We start from the raw sequence: 13,856 nt of genomic DNA, 5'->3' as shown, positions 1-13,856 counted from the left end.
TATCTCCAATTCAATTACAAAACAAACTTTAGCATAAGCACAGGAGACAACCAGCTACCAGCTCCATATTTTGGAAGAGATAATATATAACATGGTAGCTTGAGCCTCCTGTTTCAGGTATGACTTCCTTTCCTGATATTATACAGTACATCAATCTACTCTTTCTGCTGCTGCTGCTTCTCTCCTCAGCCATCTTAATCGTTGATTAAAAAAAAAAAACACCTCTGGTCACTTCTTCCAGCTTGTCCTAGGCTGCTCCTGCCATCCCTCAGGGGGACTGAACATTAGGCACAGACATACCTGTGTCATGAGTCAGCACGATGACATAATTCTCAACTTCAGCTGTGGGTGGGTCCCACTTCAAAAGGGTTTCTGTTGGGGTTATATTTGTGGCAGTCAAACTCTCTGGATTATCCATAGCTAGAAAAGGTGCAAAAAAGCAGCCGTTCACTTATTTGTAGCCATTAGAAGAAACAAAGAAATCAAAACAAAGGAACAGCTCAAAGGGATATAAAAGTCCCCCAAATCATGGAACAAAGCCATAATAGAAAACTAGAATGTATTACAGAGAAACAACATTTTGCAGCAAGTACCCAAATGGCAACCTATTGCACACAAAGGGGAAAAAAGAGTGTTTTTTTAAAAAAAAAATCATTAAAAGCAAAACTTGTCATAGTTCTGGAACCTGAGTTTAGGTCAGCCAAATTGTGTGTGATGGAACAGCAACATTTATGATTCCTGTATCTGACTCATTCTCATTAAAAATAGGGAGTGGAATCTAATTTGAACACCATAAGGAGTTCATAGGGGAGATAAGCTGAACCCTCCCTAGCTAACCTTCCCATAGTCCCTTGTTTCATTTCCTTTTCTTCTGTCCCAGATTCGATAGTGGATGTCAACTAGGCACAGAGTGGGAGCTTAAGTGTGCACCACAGAGAGGGAAGAAAGGAGGATTCATCTGCATGGTCATTTAAACTTCCCAATCCACTGCTTTATGAGTGAGGTATTCACATGAATTTAAGAGCAAAGGCTGTCCCATTCCATCTAGGCTGGTCTTTATTTTCAATAGTAACGAGGTCTGCCAACTTAACACTATCCACTGCATTTCAGTAACTGGTAAGGATGTTTCTATTGATGTTTCTATGTGACAACCCCAGACCTACTGGGATATGCCACAGTCTCACTAAGCTGCCACCAACCATTCCCTATAAGAAGTCACACAGACCAGGGATGGATTTTTAACAAATAAAAGAACAAGGTTTATTTACATAACACACAGGGAAAATAAAATGATCAAATGAATAAGATACAGTAACGTGGCTTAGTCTCAATCATACATACACTAGTTTGGTTCACACAGAACGCATTTAACTAAAGCACAGACCCTGAACCTATCAGTTCTGGCTAACCCTACAGACACCTGAACCTATCAGGTTGGTACTGACTGACACACAGTAGTACCCTGTCTGACACACAGACTCCCACTCAAGCTTCTTCTCTCAGCTCTTCTCCAGCTTCTCCTCCAGCTTCTCCACACAAGCTCCACATATATATACAGTACAGCCCCTCCTCCTGATGTCCCGCCTTCCACTCCCCATAGGATGGAACTTTCCCTCCAAACCCTTGACAGACAGGTAACATCAGTGCTGTATGTAACAGATGTCAACTAGGCACAGAGTGGGAGCTTAAGTGTGCACCACAGAGAGGGAAGAAAGGAGGATTCATCTGCATGGTCATTTAAACTTCCCAATCCACTGCTTTATGAGTGAGGTATTCACATGGATTTAAGAGCAAAGGCTGTCCCATTCCATCTAGGCTGGTCTTTATTTTCAATAGTAACGAGGTCTGCCAACTTAACACTATCCACTGCATTTCAGTAACTGGTAAGGATGTTTCTATTGAAGTGCGTTTTCCAAGAAGCAAGGGAAGTATATAACAGGGAGTATTTTTGGTGAGTGAGTTCAGTAAACAACTTCTCACAAAAATCATGGTGTAACCTGAAAGGCACATTATGATAGATCACTGTCTATCCAAGGCTGCAGCAGATATTCACAAGATAAGGATGCGGAGGAAAACTGGATACTTTTCTGCATATTTTGCTGCCCACATTACTATCATTTTGTCGTGTTGGATTCAGTTTTGAACCAATGGACATGTCTGTGCTGCTGTAGCAAGCATGAAGTTCCAGTTGTATGATCACAATAATGGACGTTTCTTCTACAGCAGGGGTCTCAAACTGTGGCCCTCCAGATGTTCTTAGCCTACAGCTCCCAGAAGCCTTCAGCACCACCTCTGCTGGCCAGGATTTCTGGGAGTTGAAGTCCAAGAACATCTGGAGGGCCACAGTTTGAGACCCCTGTTCTACAGGGACTAACAATTCCTTATTTCTGCCCAATTCACCCCTTCTTTATCATATTCTTCTCAGTGAGACAATGTCTTTGGAAGTTTGTTTCAAAGAAAGAATGCAGTATTAATCCCCCTAAATAATCAGAATCTTACCTTGAAGTGAGTAGAAGTGTACTATATTTGCCCTATTAAATTCTTGATATTTGTCTCTAAGTTTAAATTTTTCAAGAGTTCTTTAACTGGAAATGTTCTGAGCCAAAATAAAGGCTGTACACAGACCTGTACTGTGGGGCTCACAACCTTTTAAAAGAAAATGGTGGGGCACACAGATGACATCGAACAGGAACGTTTGGGAAGCTTAAGAATTAAATTTTACTTGATTCATAAGCTTTCAATAACTGGTGTCCATTGCAACTGTTGGTGGAGGGGGCAGAGATGAGGCAGGGAGAGGAATAGTTTGCCTTAAAGTCAGCTAGTGAGTTCATGGCAGAGGCAAGGCTTGAACCAGTGACCTTCAAGTCACAGCCCAGTAACTGTGCTATTGTAGTTTATCTCCCTTGTGAGTAATCCTGTCCCAAGCCATTGATTCCTCTCCATCATATTTCCACCATTTATGCTGATATATAAACCTCTAAACTTTCTGTATACCTTAAAGAGACATTCCATACCTGTGTACATGATGTGTGAGAGAGGCTCACTTTCCTCTCTGCCCCGTACACTCTTCAAGATGATCTCATACTCAGTGGCAGGCTGCAGGTGGCTGAGAGTGTATTTAGTGATACTCTTGGCAACAACAATGCTGTCAATTTGTCCTGTGTGCATTAAGAAAATTGTATCATTACCCCTAATCACAGAACTGCACTAAAAAACAGAAGGACAGATGTTGTCAGGATAGATTTGCCAGCCTTGGTTACTAGGAGTGTAGTTAGGAGACTATGTCAAATGGGTGCTTCTTTCCTTTGTGTATTTATTATACTTCCACACTGCCTGTTTACCAAAGTTCTTTGACCAGTTTAAAGATCCATTTAAAAACAGGATGAAATCACAATTAAATATAAAATAAAAACCCAAACATGCAGCAGAAAATAAAAACACGCCATATATGAAAGGCACAGTAAAGGCAAAGAAAACAGCGCAAAGGACTAAAACAACTCAAATAGTTTTTAAAATGTCTGGTGAAGCTTTGTAGAGATGGCTTATGAACAGAAAAAAATGTTCTGTTTAAAAGGTGTTCTCCTGCCCCTTTTTAAAGCTAAAAGGTGCTTGGTTTTGTTTAAAAGGTGCTTGGATTAAAAGGTCTTTTGTTTAGAAGGTGTTCCCTCCCCCCACTCCTTTCCTGGCCTTTTTTGACCTAAGTTCATCTTAGGTCAAAAAGAAAAAAGAAGAAAAAAGAAAACTCTCCCTGTTGGTAGAGGACGGATTAACTGGCTTTGCATTAGTCCGTATGGGAACTAATGCCTCTACTTGCGAACGGCCCCTCTACATAAGAACCAAAAACAGCCCAGACAGATTAAATGGTTTTCAATGCATTCCTATGGGGAATTTTGCTTCGATTTATGAATATCTCAACATATGAACACCATTCCAATGTGGATTAAGTTCGTATGTCGAGGCTCCACTGTATACAGTACTATATCCACTGTGTTTCCTTGGTCCACTAATTTAGTCACTTTATCAAAGAAGGCAATAAGATTTGTTTGGCATGGCCTGTTCTTAACAAACCCATGCTGGCTTCTAGTAATCACCTTGTTACTTTTTAGGTGCTCACAAATCTGCTGCTTGATTATTTTTTCCAGAATTTTCCCAGCTGATTGGTCTGTAGTTTCCTGGATCTACTTCCCCCCCCCCTTTTTGAAGATTAGAACCACATCAGCTCTTTTCCAATCCTCTGGCCGTTTGCTCATGCTCCAGGACCTCTCAAAGGTTTCATTCAGTGGTTCCAAGATCACATCTTCCAGTTCTTTTTGTACCCTCGAATGTAAACGTTTTGCTACACATCCAAGTAGCTTCTTCAGTCTGAAAATTGTTCAGAAAATCTGTTCAGACTGAAGAAGCTACTTGGATGAGTAGCAAAATGTTTCGACCTAATAAGAAGTCCAGTTGCCATGACTCAGCTTTCAGGTAACCTCACCTGGATGACTGAGAATCTTCACAGATACATTGAAGAGAAAATTAGACAACCATCTGTCAGATAGACTTTGATTTGTATTCCTGCATTGAACAGGGTCTGGCCTTGATGGCCTTATAGGCCATTTCCAACTTCATTGTTCTATGAGTCAATGAAACTCATGTGACAAAGCCAGAGTTGTTCTATTAGGAATCTAAATTCTGGCTTGATTCATCCTTTTGTGGTAAAAAGAATTAATTATTTTTCCTTTATGGGAGACATCAGATTTGTTGGTCTTGGAGAGAGCATTAGCTTTATTGAGACTGCTTTACATATATTTTTGTAAAATATACAGTGCTGAAAAAAGACCCTGTAGCATAATGTTCGAATAATGTTTAAGAGAGTATACGTTCCATTACTTCAAACCGCTTTAAGAGTTATTAATTTCAAGTAACAGATCTTTGGACTACAGAACAATTTACCTTGGGCAGATTTGCAGGCTATCCTGTAGTGGTCAAAGGATGCAATAGGAGGAGCCCACTGGATAGTCACAGAATCTGTAGTCACATTGTCCATGGTTAGGTTCCTTGGTGGATCTATCCCTGTATGAGATCGAATAAAAAGAAATTAAATTGCCAGAAGCGCATGTACAGCAGTGAGTACGTTTTGAGAGCTAGAACATTAAGATGTTGTTCTTGTAACAAAATAACAAATATTTCTTGTGCCTTAACATTTTTCATAGGATAAACATGCCTTATGTACAGTGTTGACTGTCTTTCTAGTGGTGGCCCTGGCAGCACAATAAAAAAAATTCTGTTACATTAGAAGATCAAACAAAAGTATTTGATTGACTACTGGTATCATAATATTGTTCTGAAGAGCTTGGATAAACAGGACTATTTCTCTTACTCTCCAGCATCTCTGCTTTTGAAGATCAAGATCTACTCAGTCTCAATTATTTTGGAAATAATCAGCTGTATTGAAATAGAGATAGTTGTATTCTGTGTTTCTTTAATTCTCACAATGTATGTAGTATAGGACTAGTTTTTCTTTGACTCTATGGACTGTTTTGTTCTATTTTGTTTCAAAAGTATTGTTTATGTTGCCTTCTGTAAATGTTTATTGCTATGGTAATTTAACAGCTGTAAACTCAGTTTACTTATTTGTTGAAATTTTAAACTGCTGCACATTAGAAGTTTTAGAGCAGTATATAAAAGAACTAAATAACACATATACATATTTATTTTTTGTTTTTTTTATTTTATTAGATTTATACCCTACCCATCTAGACCAAAGGTCTACTCTGGGTGACTTTGACCTCAGACTCACTCCAAAAGAGTGACTCATAATTTTGTGAGGTCAATAATTTGTTTATTGCAAATACAAGCTTCAAGAGCATTGACACATGATTATAAATATATATGCCACTGGGTGGTCTATATAGAGCCAAATACATTATAATTGGAAGCAACAGGTGAAACAGCTTTCTTATCTCTGCAAGAACAAGACCAGAATATGCATGCACACTTATATAAAATAATTTAAAATTATATTAAGAACTGATGACTTAATAAAAGGTAGTAACTCTTTTTCATAATAATATTGGTACCTTTAGCAGAAGAGCTATAACTGTATCTTGTACATTTAACACTATCTTTTACACTTGTGAATTAATTTGATGGCTCACTATGAATGCTTACTACATTACTTTTCACCCCTCTTGGGGTGAAAAGTAATGTAGTAAGCATTCATAGTGAGCCCTCATAGTCAGCAAAAGAGTGGGAAAAGGTGTAATGGGATATAATCTCAAAAATGATAGAATGATTTCAATATGAATCCAAGGCAGATCTTTCAATCTCACAGTAATCCAAGCTTATGCACCAACCACCAATGCTGAGGAGACTGAAATTGACCAATTTTATGAAGATTTACAACACCTTCTAGAACTGACACCAAAGAAAGATGTTCTTCTCATTATAGGGGATTGGAATGCTAAAGTAGGGAGCCAAGAGATAAAAGGAACAACAGGAAAGTTTGGCCTTGGAGTTCAGAACGAAGAGGGCAAAGGCTAATAGAGTTTTGTCAAGAGAACAAGCTGGTCATCACAAACACTCTTTTCCAACAACACAAGAGGCGACTCTACACATGGAAATCACCAGATGGGCAATATCGAAATCAGAATGATTATATTATCTGCAGCCAAAGATGGAGAAGCTCTATACAGTCAGCAAAAACAAGACCTGGAGTTGATTGTGGCTCTGATCATCAGCTTCTTATAACAAAACTCAAGCTTAAATTGAAGAAGGTAAGAAAAACCACTGGGCTAGTCAGGTCTAATCTAAACCAAATCCCTTATGAATACACAGTGGAAGTGAAGAACAGATTTAAGGAATTAGATTTGGTGGACAGAGTGCCTGAAGAACTATGGGTGAGGCCTGTGACATTGTACAGGAGGCAGCAATAAAAACCATCCCAAAGAAAAGGAACTGCAAGAAAGCAAAGTGGCTGTCCAATGAGACCTTACAAATAGCAGAGAAGAGAAGGGAAACAAAATGCAAGGGAGATAAGGAAGGTTACAGAAAATTGAATGCAGACTTCCAAAGAATGGCAAGGAGAGACAAGAGGGCCTTCTTAAATGAACAGTACAGAGAAATAGAGGAAAATAATAGAAAGGGAAAAACCAGACATCTGGTGTATGACAAGGCTGTATATTGTCTCCCTGCTTATTTAACTTATATGCAGAACACATCATGTGAAAGGCAGGACTGGATGAATCCCAACATGGAATTAAGATTGCCGGAAGAAATATCAACAACCTCCGATATGCAGATGATACCACTCTGATGGCAGAAAGTGAGGAGGAATTAAAGAACCTCTTAATGAAGGTGAAAGAGGAGAGCGCCAAAAATGGTCTGAAGCTCCACATCAAAAAAACTAAGATCATGGCCACTGGTCCCATGAAATCCTGGCAAATAGAAGGGGAAGATATGGAGGCAGTGACATATCTTACTTTCTTGGGCTCCATGATCACTGCAGATGGTGACAGCAGCCACGAAATTAAAAGACACCTGCTTCTTGGGAGGAAAGCAATGACAAACCTAGATAGCATCTTAAAAAGCAGAGACATCACCTTGCCGACAAAGGTTTGCATAGTCAAAGCTCTGTTTTTTCCAGTAGCAGTGTATGGAAGTGAGAGCTGGACCATAAAGAAGGTTGACCACCGAAGAATTGATGCTTTTGAATTGTGGTGCTGGAGGAGACTCTTGAGAATCCCCTGGACTGCAAGGAGAACAAACCTATCCATTCTAAAGGAAATCAACCCTGAGTGCTCACTGGAAGGACAGATCCTGAAGCTGAGGCTCCAATACTTTGGCCATCTCAAGAGAAGAGAAGACTCCCTGGAAAAGACCCTGATGTTGGGAAAGTGTGAAGGCAAGAGGAGAAGGGGACGACCGAGGATGAGATGGTTGGACAGTGTTACTGAAGTGACTAACATGAATTTGACCCAACTCCGGGAGGCAGTGGAAGACAGGCGTGCTCTGGTCCATGAGGTCACAAAGAGTCGGACACCACTTAACGATTAAACAACAAAATTTAAATTTAAATGGTCATTTTTATGGATGATTGAAATACATTCAAATTTTCAACAAGAAAGAGCTGATACAGCAGTTCTGCCCTCTGTCATTTTCAACAGTGATATTTTACTCTCCAAAATCTGGCCATTAAAAAAAATTCCTAGCTGTCATTGTTGATGAGAAGACACGAAAATTTGCTCCAAAGCACAACTGTGTGTATACATTTACAAAGGTCTTACAGGCACCACTTTGCTACATTTTTCATGGAAAATCTGCAAGGAAGTTAACATGATTATATCTTTCACTCTTCATTTAAGGATTTGATTTTGACACCACAAGGGGATTGTGATTAGGATAAATATTGCAAGAACGAGCAGCATAAGGCTTTGTGGCAGCATTAATATGTATTCTGGAGATGCATCTTCCACTGAATCCAGGAAAGAACAATGATGACAAAGCCCACCATACTCAGAAAAGCTGCTTTGCGACTCCACCACAGAATATTCCGATCATTAGAGAACATTAATCCTTGGCACTAGAGCTTTCACAGTTAAGAAGCCAGACTGAACTATCCCATCAGCAGACTCTGCTTGTATCACATGCCTTCAGCATTTCTGAAAGCTTTGCCAAGAAAAGTAGAGACAAGAGGAGGCATATCCAGGGCACAGACAGGGTCATGAGAAATACATTTACTACTCTCCTGCTTGTCAAGACATTTTCAAAGGCACAGGAGTCCTACAACCCTATCTACTATATTTTTCTCAGAACCTGCTCTGATTCTGAAGTTCAATAAAATCTCCCCCTTTATTTGTTGTTTCTTCTTAATTAAAGGAGATAAATAAGCCTCCAGTTCAACTTCCACTTAGATGGTTTTAAGATGCTTTGACATGCTCATGAGGTAGGTCTGCCAATTTTGTTTTGTTACTCGGGCTCAGGACCAATGGCCCCCTCCATTTTCTGCCCATCTGGGCTCTATTCAGAGTACATGGGCAGGCTGAGATGGGGTGGTTGGGAGTGCACGGAAAGGACAATGAAGCCTACTTGACTCTGTTGCAACTGGCAGCAAAGAAAGGAGGCGGGTGCAAACGTTGCTGGGAGAGTGGGCCAAAAGGACTAATTGTCTCATATATCACATTCTCTTAGGCCCTTCCCAACGCTTTCTCATCCAACTCTTATTAGTTTGTTTGCTTCAAAACTGGAACTTCATCCTACATATGAGGCTTGTGCTGTTTCCGAGGCTATAGCTTCCCAAGCATTTCTCTTGGCCCCTGTGGTCTGTGTCTGTTCAATAATGGATGGTGTGATCTTCCCTTGCCTATTGCTTGGGTAGTAGTTTTGTTGTTTAGTCGTGTCTGACTCTTCGTGACCCCATGGACCAGAGCACGCCAGGCCCTTCTGTTTTCCACTGCCTCCCAGAGTTGGGTCAAATTCATGTTGGTGGCTTTGATGAAAGTTTCCAAACATCTCATCCTCTGTCGTCCCCTTCTCCTGCCGTCACACTTTCATAAAATCAGGGTCTTTTCCAGGGAGTCTTCTCTTCTCATGAGATGGTCAAAGTATTTGAGCCTCACTTTCAGGATCTGTCTTTCCAGTGAGCACTCAGGGTTGATTTCTTTCAAAGTGGATAGATAGGTTTGTTCTCTTTGAGGTCCAGGGGACTCTCTCCTCAACATTGGTGGTTGGTGCGTAAACTTGGATTATTGTGATGTTGAAAGGTCTGCCTTGGATTCGTATTGAAATCATTCTATCACTTTTGAGATTGTATCCCAGTACAGCTTTTCCCACTCTTTTGTTGACTAAGGCTACTCCATTCCTTCTACAGGATTCTTGCCCACAATAGTAGATATGATAATCATCTGACCTGAGGGTCCCATCTTCCAGCGTCATATCTTTTATAATGCGGTATTCTTGGCAAAGATACTGGAGTGGCATTGCCAATGCCTGCTCCAGGTGGATTGCGTTTAGTCCAAACTCTCCACTATGATCTGTCCGTCTTGGGTGGCCCTGCACGGCATAGCCCATAGCTTCCCTGAGTTACTCAAGCCCCTTCGCCACGACAAGGCAGGAATCCTTGAAGGATAGTAGTTAGGAAGGTTTTTTGTGGAATGTGATTCTTAATTCAATCATTCTGGCTTGCCTGTTTCCTTTCTCAGAGCTCTAAACAGATAGAGAATGAATGTGTAATCTATGAAAGAATACAACCGTGTGACTTCCCTTGTTGTTGTCGTCTTATATCTCATGACTCTGCCCCTCCAGCACTCCCATTGGTCTATGCAGATAGCACATGGATATTCATGACCTGGGCAGACACTACAGGAGCTGTTGGTAAAAAGGAGCTATTTCTCTTTTACATAGTGGCATCAAAAAGGTAGTTCTTATTCAGAGTTGGTGTGTGAATGGTGGGAATTAAATTCCGGTGTGCTGAGATCATCAGTCTCTGGCCACCTTTGATCTGGTGGCATCTGTGTGGAACAGGGTGGGGAAAGGTCAGGAGTGTTTTCCTGTTGCTGATTTTGGGAACTGGCTCTTAAGAACCCTCCCCATTGTGGATAGAAGTTGGTGCTGCTGAACCATTTGCTGGCTGGTGCTGAGCAATTCTGGGCTTTCTGGAACCATCATTTCCCCATTACCAGATCTATTAGACTGGGGTAGGGACAGGCAAGCAACGAGGGCCATTTTCCCAGCTCCCTGACCCATCAAGGGCTGTGAAGGACCCACAAAATGAAAAAAACAAAAAACAAAATGAGAAGTAGACAAAAATATTTTACAAAACATTTAAGACAGTCACGGCTCCTCTACAACTAGCTTGAAAGAAGAATGGCTACTTCCAAGAGCAGACAATCCCTGTTGTTACTTCCAAGTACTTTTTTTTGTACAGTGGATTATTGGAAGGGCCAAGGTCTTGCCAAAATGGCCTCAAATACTACATGACTGCTGCCCTGCTTTGGGGGCTCAGATTAGGAGGGGGGGTCTCTAAACAGGAGCTTTTCTTTTACTACATTCCTGCTTCTGTTAGAATAATACAGGTTCTTTGCTAATGCAGTGGAGCCTCTTAAACTTGACATGACTTATTCCAAGGCTCAATATGTTTTAATTCAGCCTTGAAACACACACCCAGCACCTTGCCATGTGGTGGGATTAGGTAAGATCTTGATGAAATTATGCTGCTGCAGCTCAACAATACAAACAACTTGCTGAATTAGCAGGACCATAGGCTTACGTGATATCAATGTACAGTGGTGCCTCGCTAGATGATGATAATCTGTTTCACTGAAATCGCTGTTTAGTGAAATCATTGTCTAGCGAAAAGCATTTCCCCATTGGAATGCATTGAAGCCTGTTTAATGCATTCCAATGGGGAAGAATTGTTGTTGTCTAGCAAAGATCGGCCATAGGAAAGCCGCTTTGCGAACCGCCGATCAGCTGTTTAAATCACTGTCTTCCGAAGCTTAGGTCCCGAAAACACCTGTTTGCGAGCGCGGAGGGAGCTGTCAAAATCATCATCTAGTGAAAATCGGTTTGTGAAGCAGGGACCAAACATTGTCCAGTGAAATTTCCCCATAGGAATCACTGTTTTGCGAATCGCTATAGCGGTCGCAATATGCCAATGTCTAGCAAAAAAACTGTTATGCAGGGTAACTGTCTAGGGAGGCACCACTGTAGTTCTCACAAAGGTAGTAAAGGTAGATGAAGATATATGTAGGAAGAAGAATGGAGAAAAGCTTCCTCTGTCATGCAAAAAGCTTGCACATTAGCTTTCTCTCTGTCATGTCAGTTTTCTTTCTCTGTGCTGGGATTTATACATATATTTATGCAGAGAAACATTCAGTAGTGTGAGCCTCAGCTGTAATCTGAGGCAGGACAGGTCAGACAAAGGTTTAATGCCTCAGCGAATTAGGTTTCTGTCCACCCCCTACTTCCCTTATTTGAGCTGGAAAGATACTTGTGAATGTTTGAAGGGGATTTCAGAATGAATACCCACTGTATAAATCTGGTTTCTTGGCTGCTGAGTGGATTTTGAGGCTAACTGAGCGGACACATATAATTCCCTGGTACTGCATTTGGAACCAGCTGCAACCTCAAAGCAAAACTGAGTACAGAGACAATGGGCAGATGGATGTGAAGATTAGTGTAGCAGCAGCCCAGGAGTAATTAGTTGGCTAGGAAAAAAGGAGCTTGGCTGTTGATTGTGCCATTGTAGATCTTAACAATTAGGCAGTGGTCGAAACAACTGGCTTATTATAATGGAAGAAACAAGGAAGCATGATTTTCTTTTTTTTTAAATGAATGAATGGCCAATGTGGGGCAAAATGCTACTAGTGGCAGAAGAAATATGAGGTTTTTTTTTCCATGACTGCAGAGAAAATTTCCCCTGGTAACCCTAGCATTGGAACATATGATTTCACTGGGCTCAGCCATACTTTACTACTACTGCTACTACTACTACTTCAGTATAACAGTATGAGTAGAACTTGGGGGGATTTATTTTTGGGACTGTAGTCTAAAAAAAAAGGAAACGCTAGTTGCAATTCTGTGTGTAATTTCAGACTTTAGACAGCACAAGCACCACACATACCAGCTGGAAGACCACACATGAAGCAGTTGTCACACTAGAGACGCCTGTGAATATTAGTCCTGATTTGAGTAGTTCCAGTAGAAAAAATGTTTTGTGTTTCTTTTATGTTCCCTTTTCTGTGTAAACTTTCAATGCCATTGTGGTGTTCAACCAGGTCATGAATATTCATATGCTATTTGCATAGAACCAATGGGAGTGCTGGAGGGGCAGAGTCACGAGAGATAAGAGACTCAGCAGCAGGGGGAGGAGTTTAAATAGGGTTTTGAGACAGAGAGATTTGGAGTTTGGGCTGGAGAGTGATGGTTGAGAGCATATAAAGGAGATCGTTTGTTTGAGAGTTAACAACATTGCTTGTTCTGTCAACACCTGTCTCAAACAATTTCTGTTTGGTTCTTTTAAAATGACATATGGCCTGGACCTCGATTGTTAATAATAGGTATTGTTGATGAAATCAACTGGTGGCAGCTGAGGGGGACGTAGCGTGAGCTCTTTGTTTGGTGAAACAATCAGGGGCCACGTGGAATGGTGACAGCTATTTCTTTCACCCTTTGTCTCCCAAATCACCTGAGAAATGTTTAATCCACTAGCATTGTGGTGGTTGATCAGAATGTCAGGGGGGAAAGCAACAACTTTGAATCTGTAACCAGTGATAAGTCTTTGCTATTGTCATTCCTTGTGGGATAATTGTGTGCTCTGCTCCTGGTGCCCTCCATCTTTGATTGCTGCCTGCCTCCATCTGGGATCCTTTCCTCTCTCTCTTTTTGGATTTTGTCCTTGATTTGCAGGGGACTACTTGACAATTTATTTGGATTATTTTTGCAGCCTGCCTATGCCAACATACCTCCCTGGAATTAATGTTTGGATTCCCCCTCACTGCCGCCAGTTTCTTTCGGGACTTGTCTCTCTTTCAGGTTTTGTTGTTGTTGCTATTGTTGTTCTTCCCTTTCTTGTTTTTTATTTTTTAATGCTGATGCCTGGTCTGTCTCTTGGACTCAAAGAGGAGGCATCAAGTGATGGTGGGGGTGGGGGGTGGGGATGAAAAATCTCCCCATCATCGAAAATCTTTGGTTGGAGGAGGACTTAAATGGTATTTTTGCTTTTATTTGCTTGTTTGTTTTTCTTGATTTTGGGGCAAGAGGACTTTTTTAAATGCTATTTCCCCCCTCTGTGTGTGTGCATGTGCATGATGTTCTGTTTGACCTCCCCCCCACCCCAAATGTTACCTGGCTAATTTACTCTATTTATTCTGTTT

The 13,856-nt window shown here is 40.9% G+C and overlaps 1 protein-coding gene across 10 annotated transcripts in view; it reads right to left on the bottom strand.

The window, feature by feature from the left end:
• The window catches only part of TNR (tenascin R), a 618,967-nt gene that overhangs the window by 54,172 nt on the left and 550,939 nt on the right, over nucleotides 1–13,856 (bottom strand). For all 10 annotated transcript variants that reach the window (XM_072998215.2, XM_072998216.2, XM_072998217.2 and 7 more), the window contains 3 exons: nucleotides 4,936–5,055; nucleotides 3,015–3,158; nucleotides 301–420 (listed from right to left, as the gene is read on the bottom strand). In XM_072998215.2, the coding sequence (XP_072854316.2) occupies nucleotides 301–420; nucleotides 3,015–3,158; nucleotides 4,936–5,055 (384 nt within the window). The remainder of the gene's footprint in view (nucleotides 1–300; nucleotides 421–3,014; nucleotides 3,159–4,935; nucleotides 5,056–13,856) is intronic.

The sequence above is a fragment of the Pogona vitticeps genome, chromosome 4 (assembly GCF_051106095.1).
Source record: "Pogona vitticeps strain Pit_001003342236 chromosome 4, PviZW2.1, whole genome shotgun sequence".
Taxonomy (NCBI): domain Eukaryota; kingdom Metazoa; phylum Chordata; class Lepidosauria; order Squamata; family Agamidae; genus Pogona; species Pogona vitticeps.
This window is presented reverse-complemented; position numbering and strand designations above follow the sequence as displayed.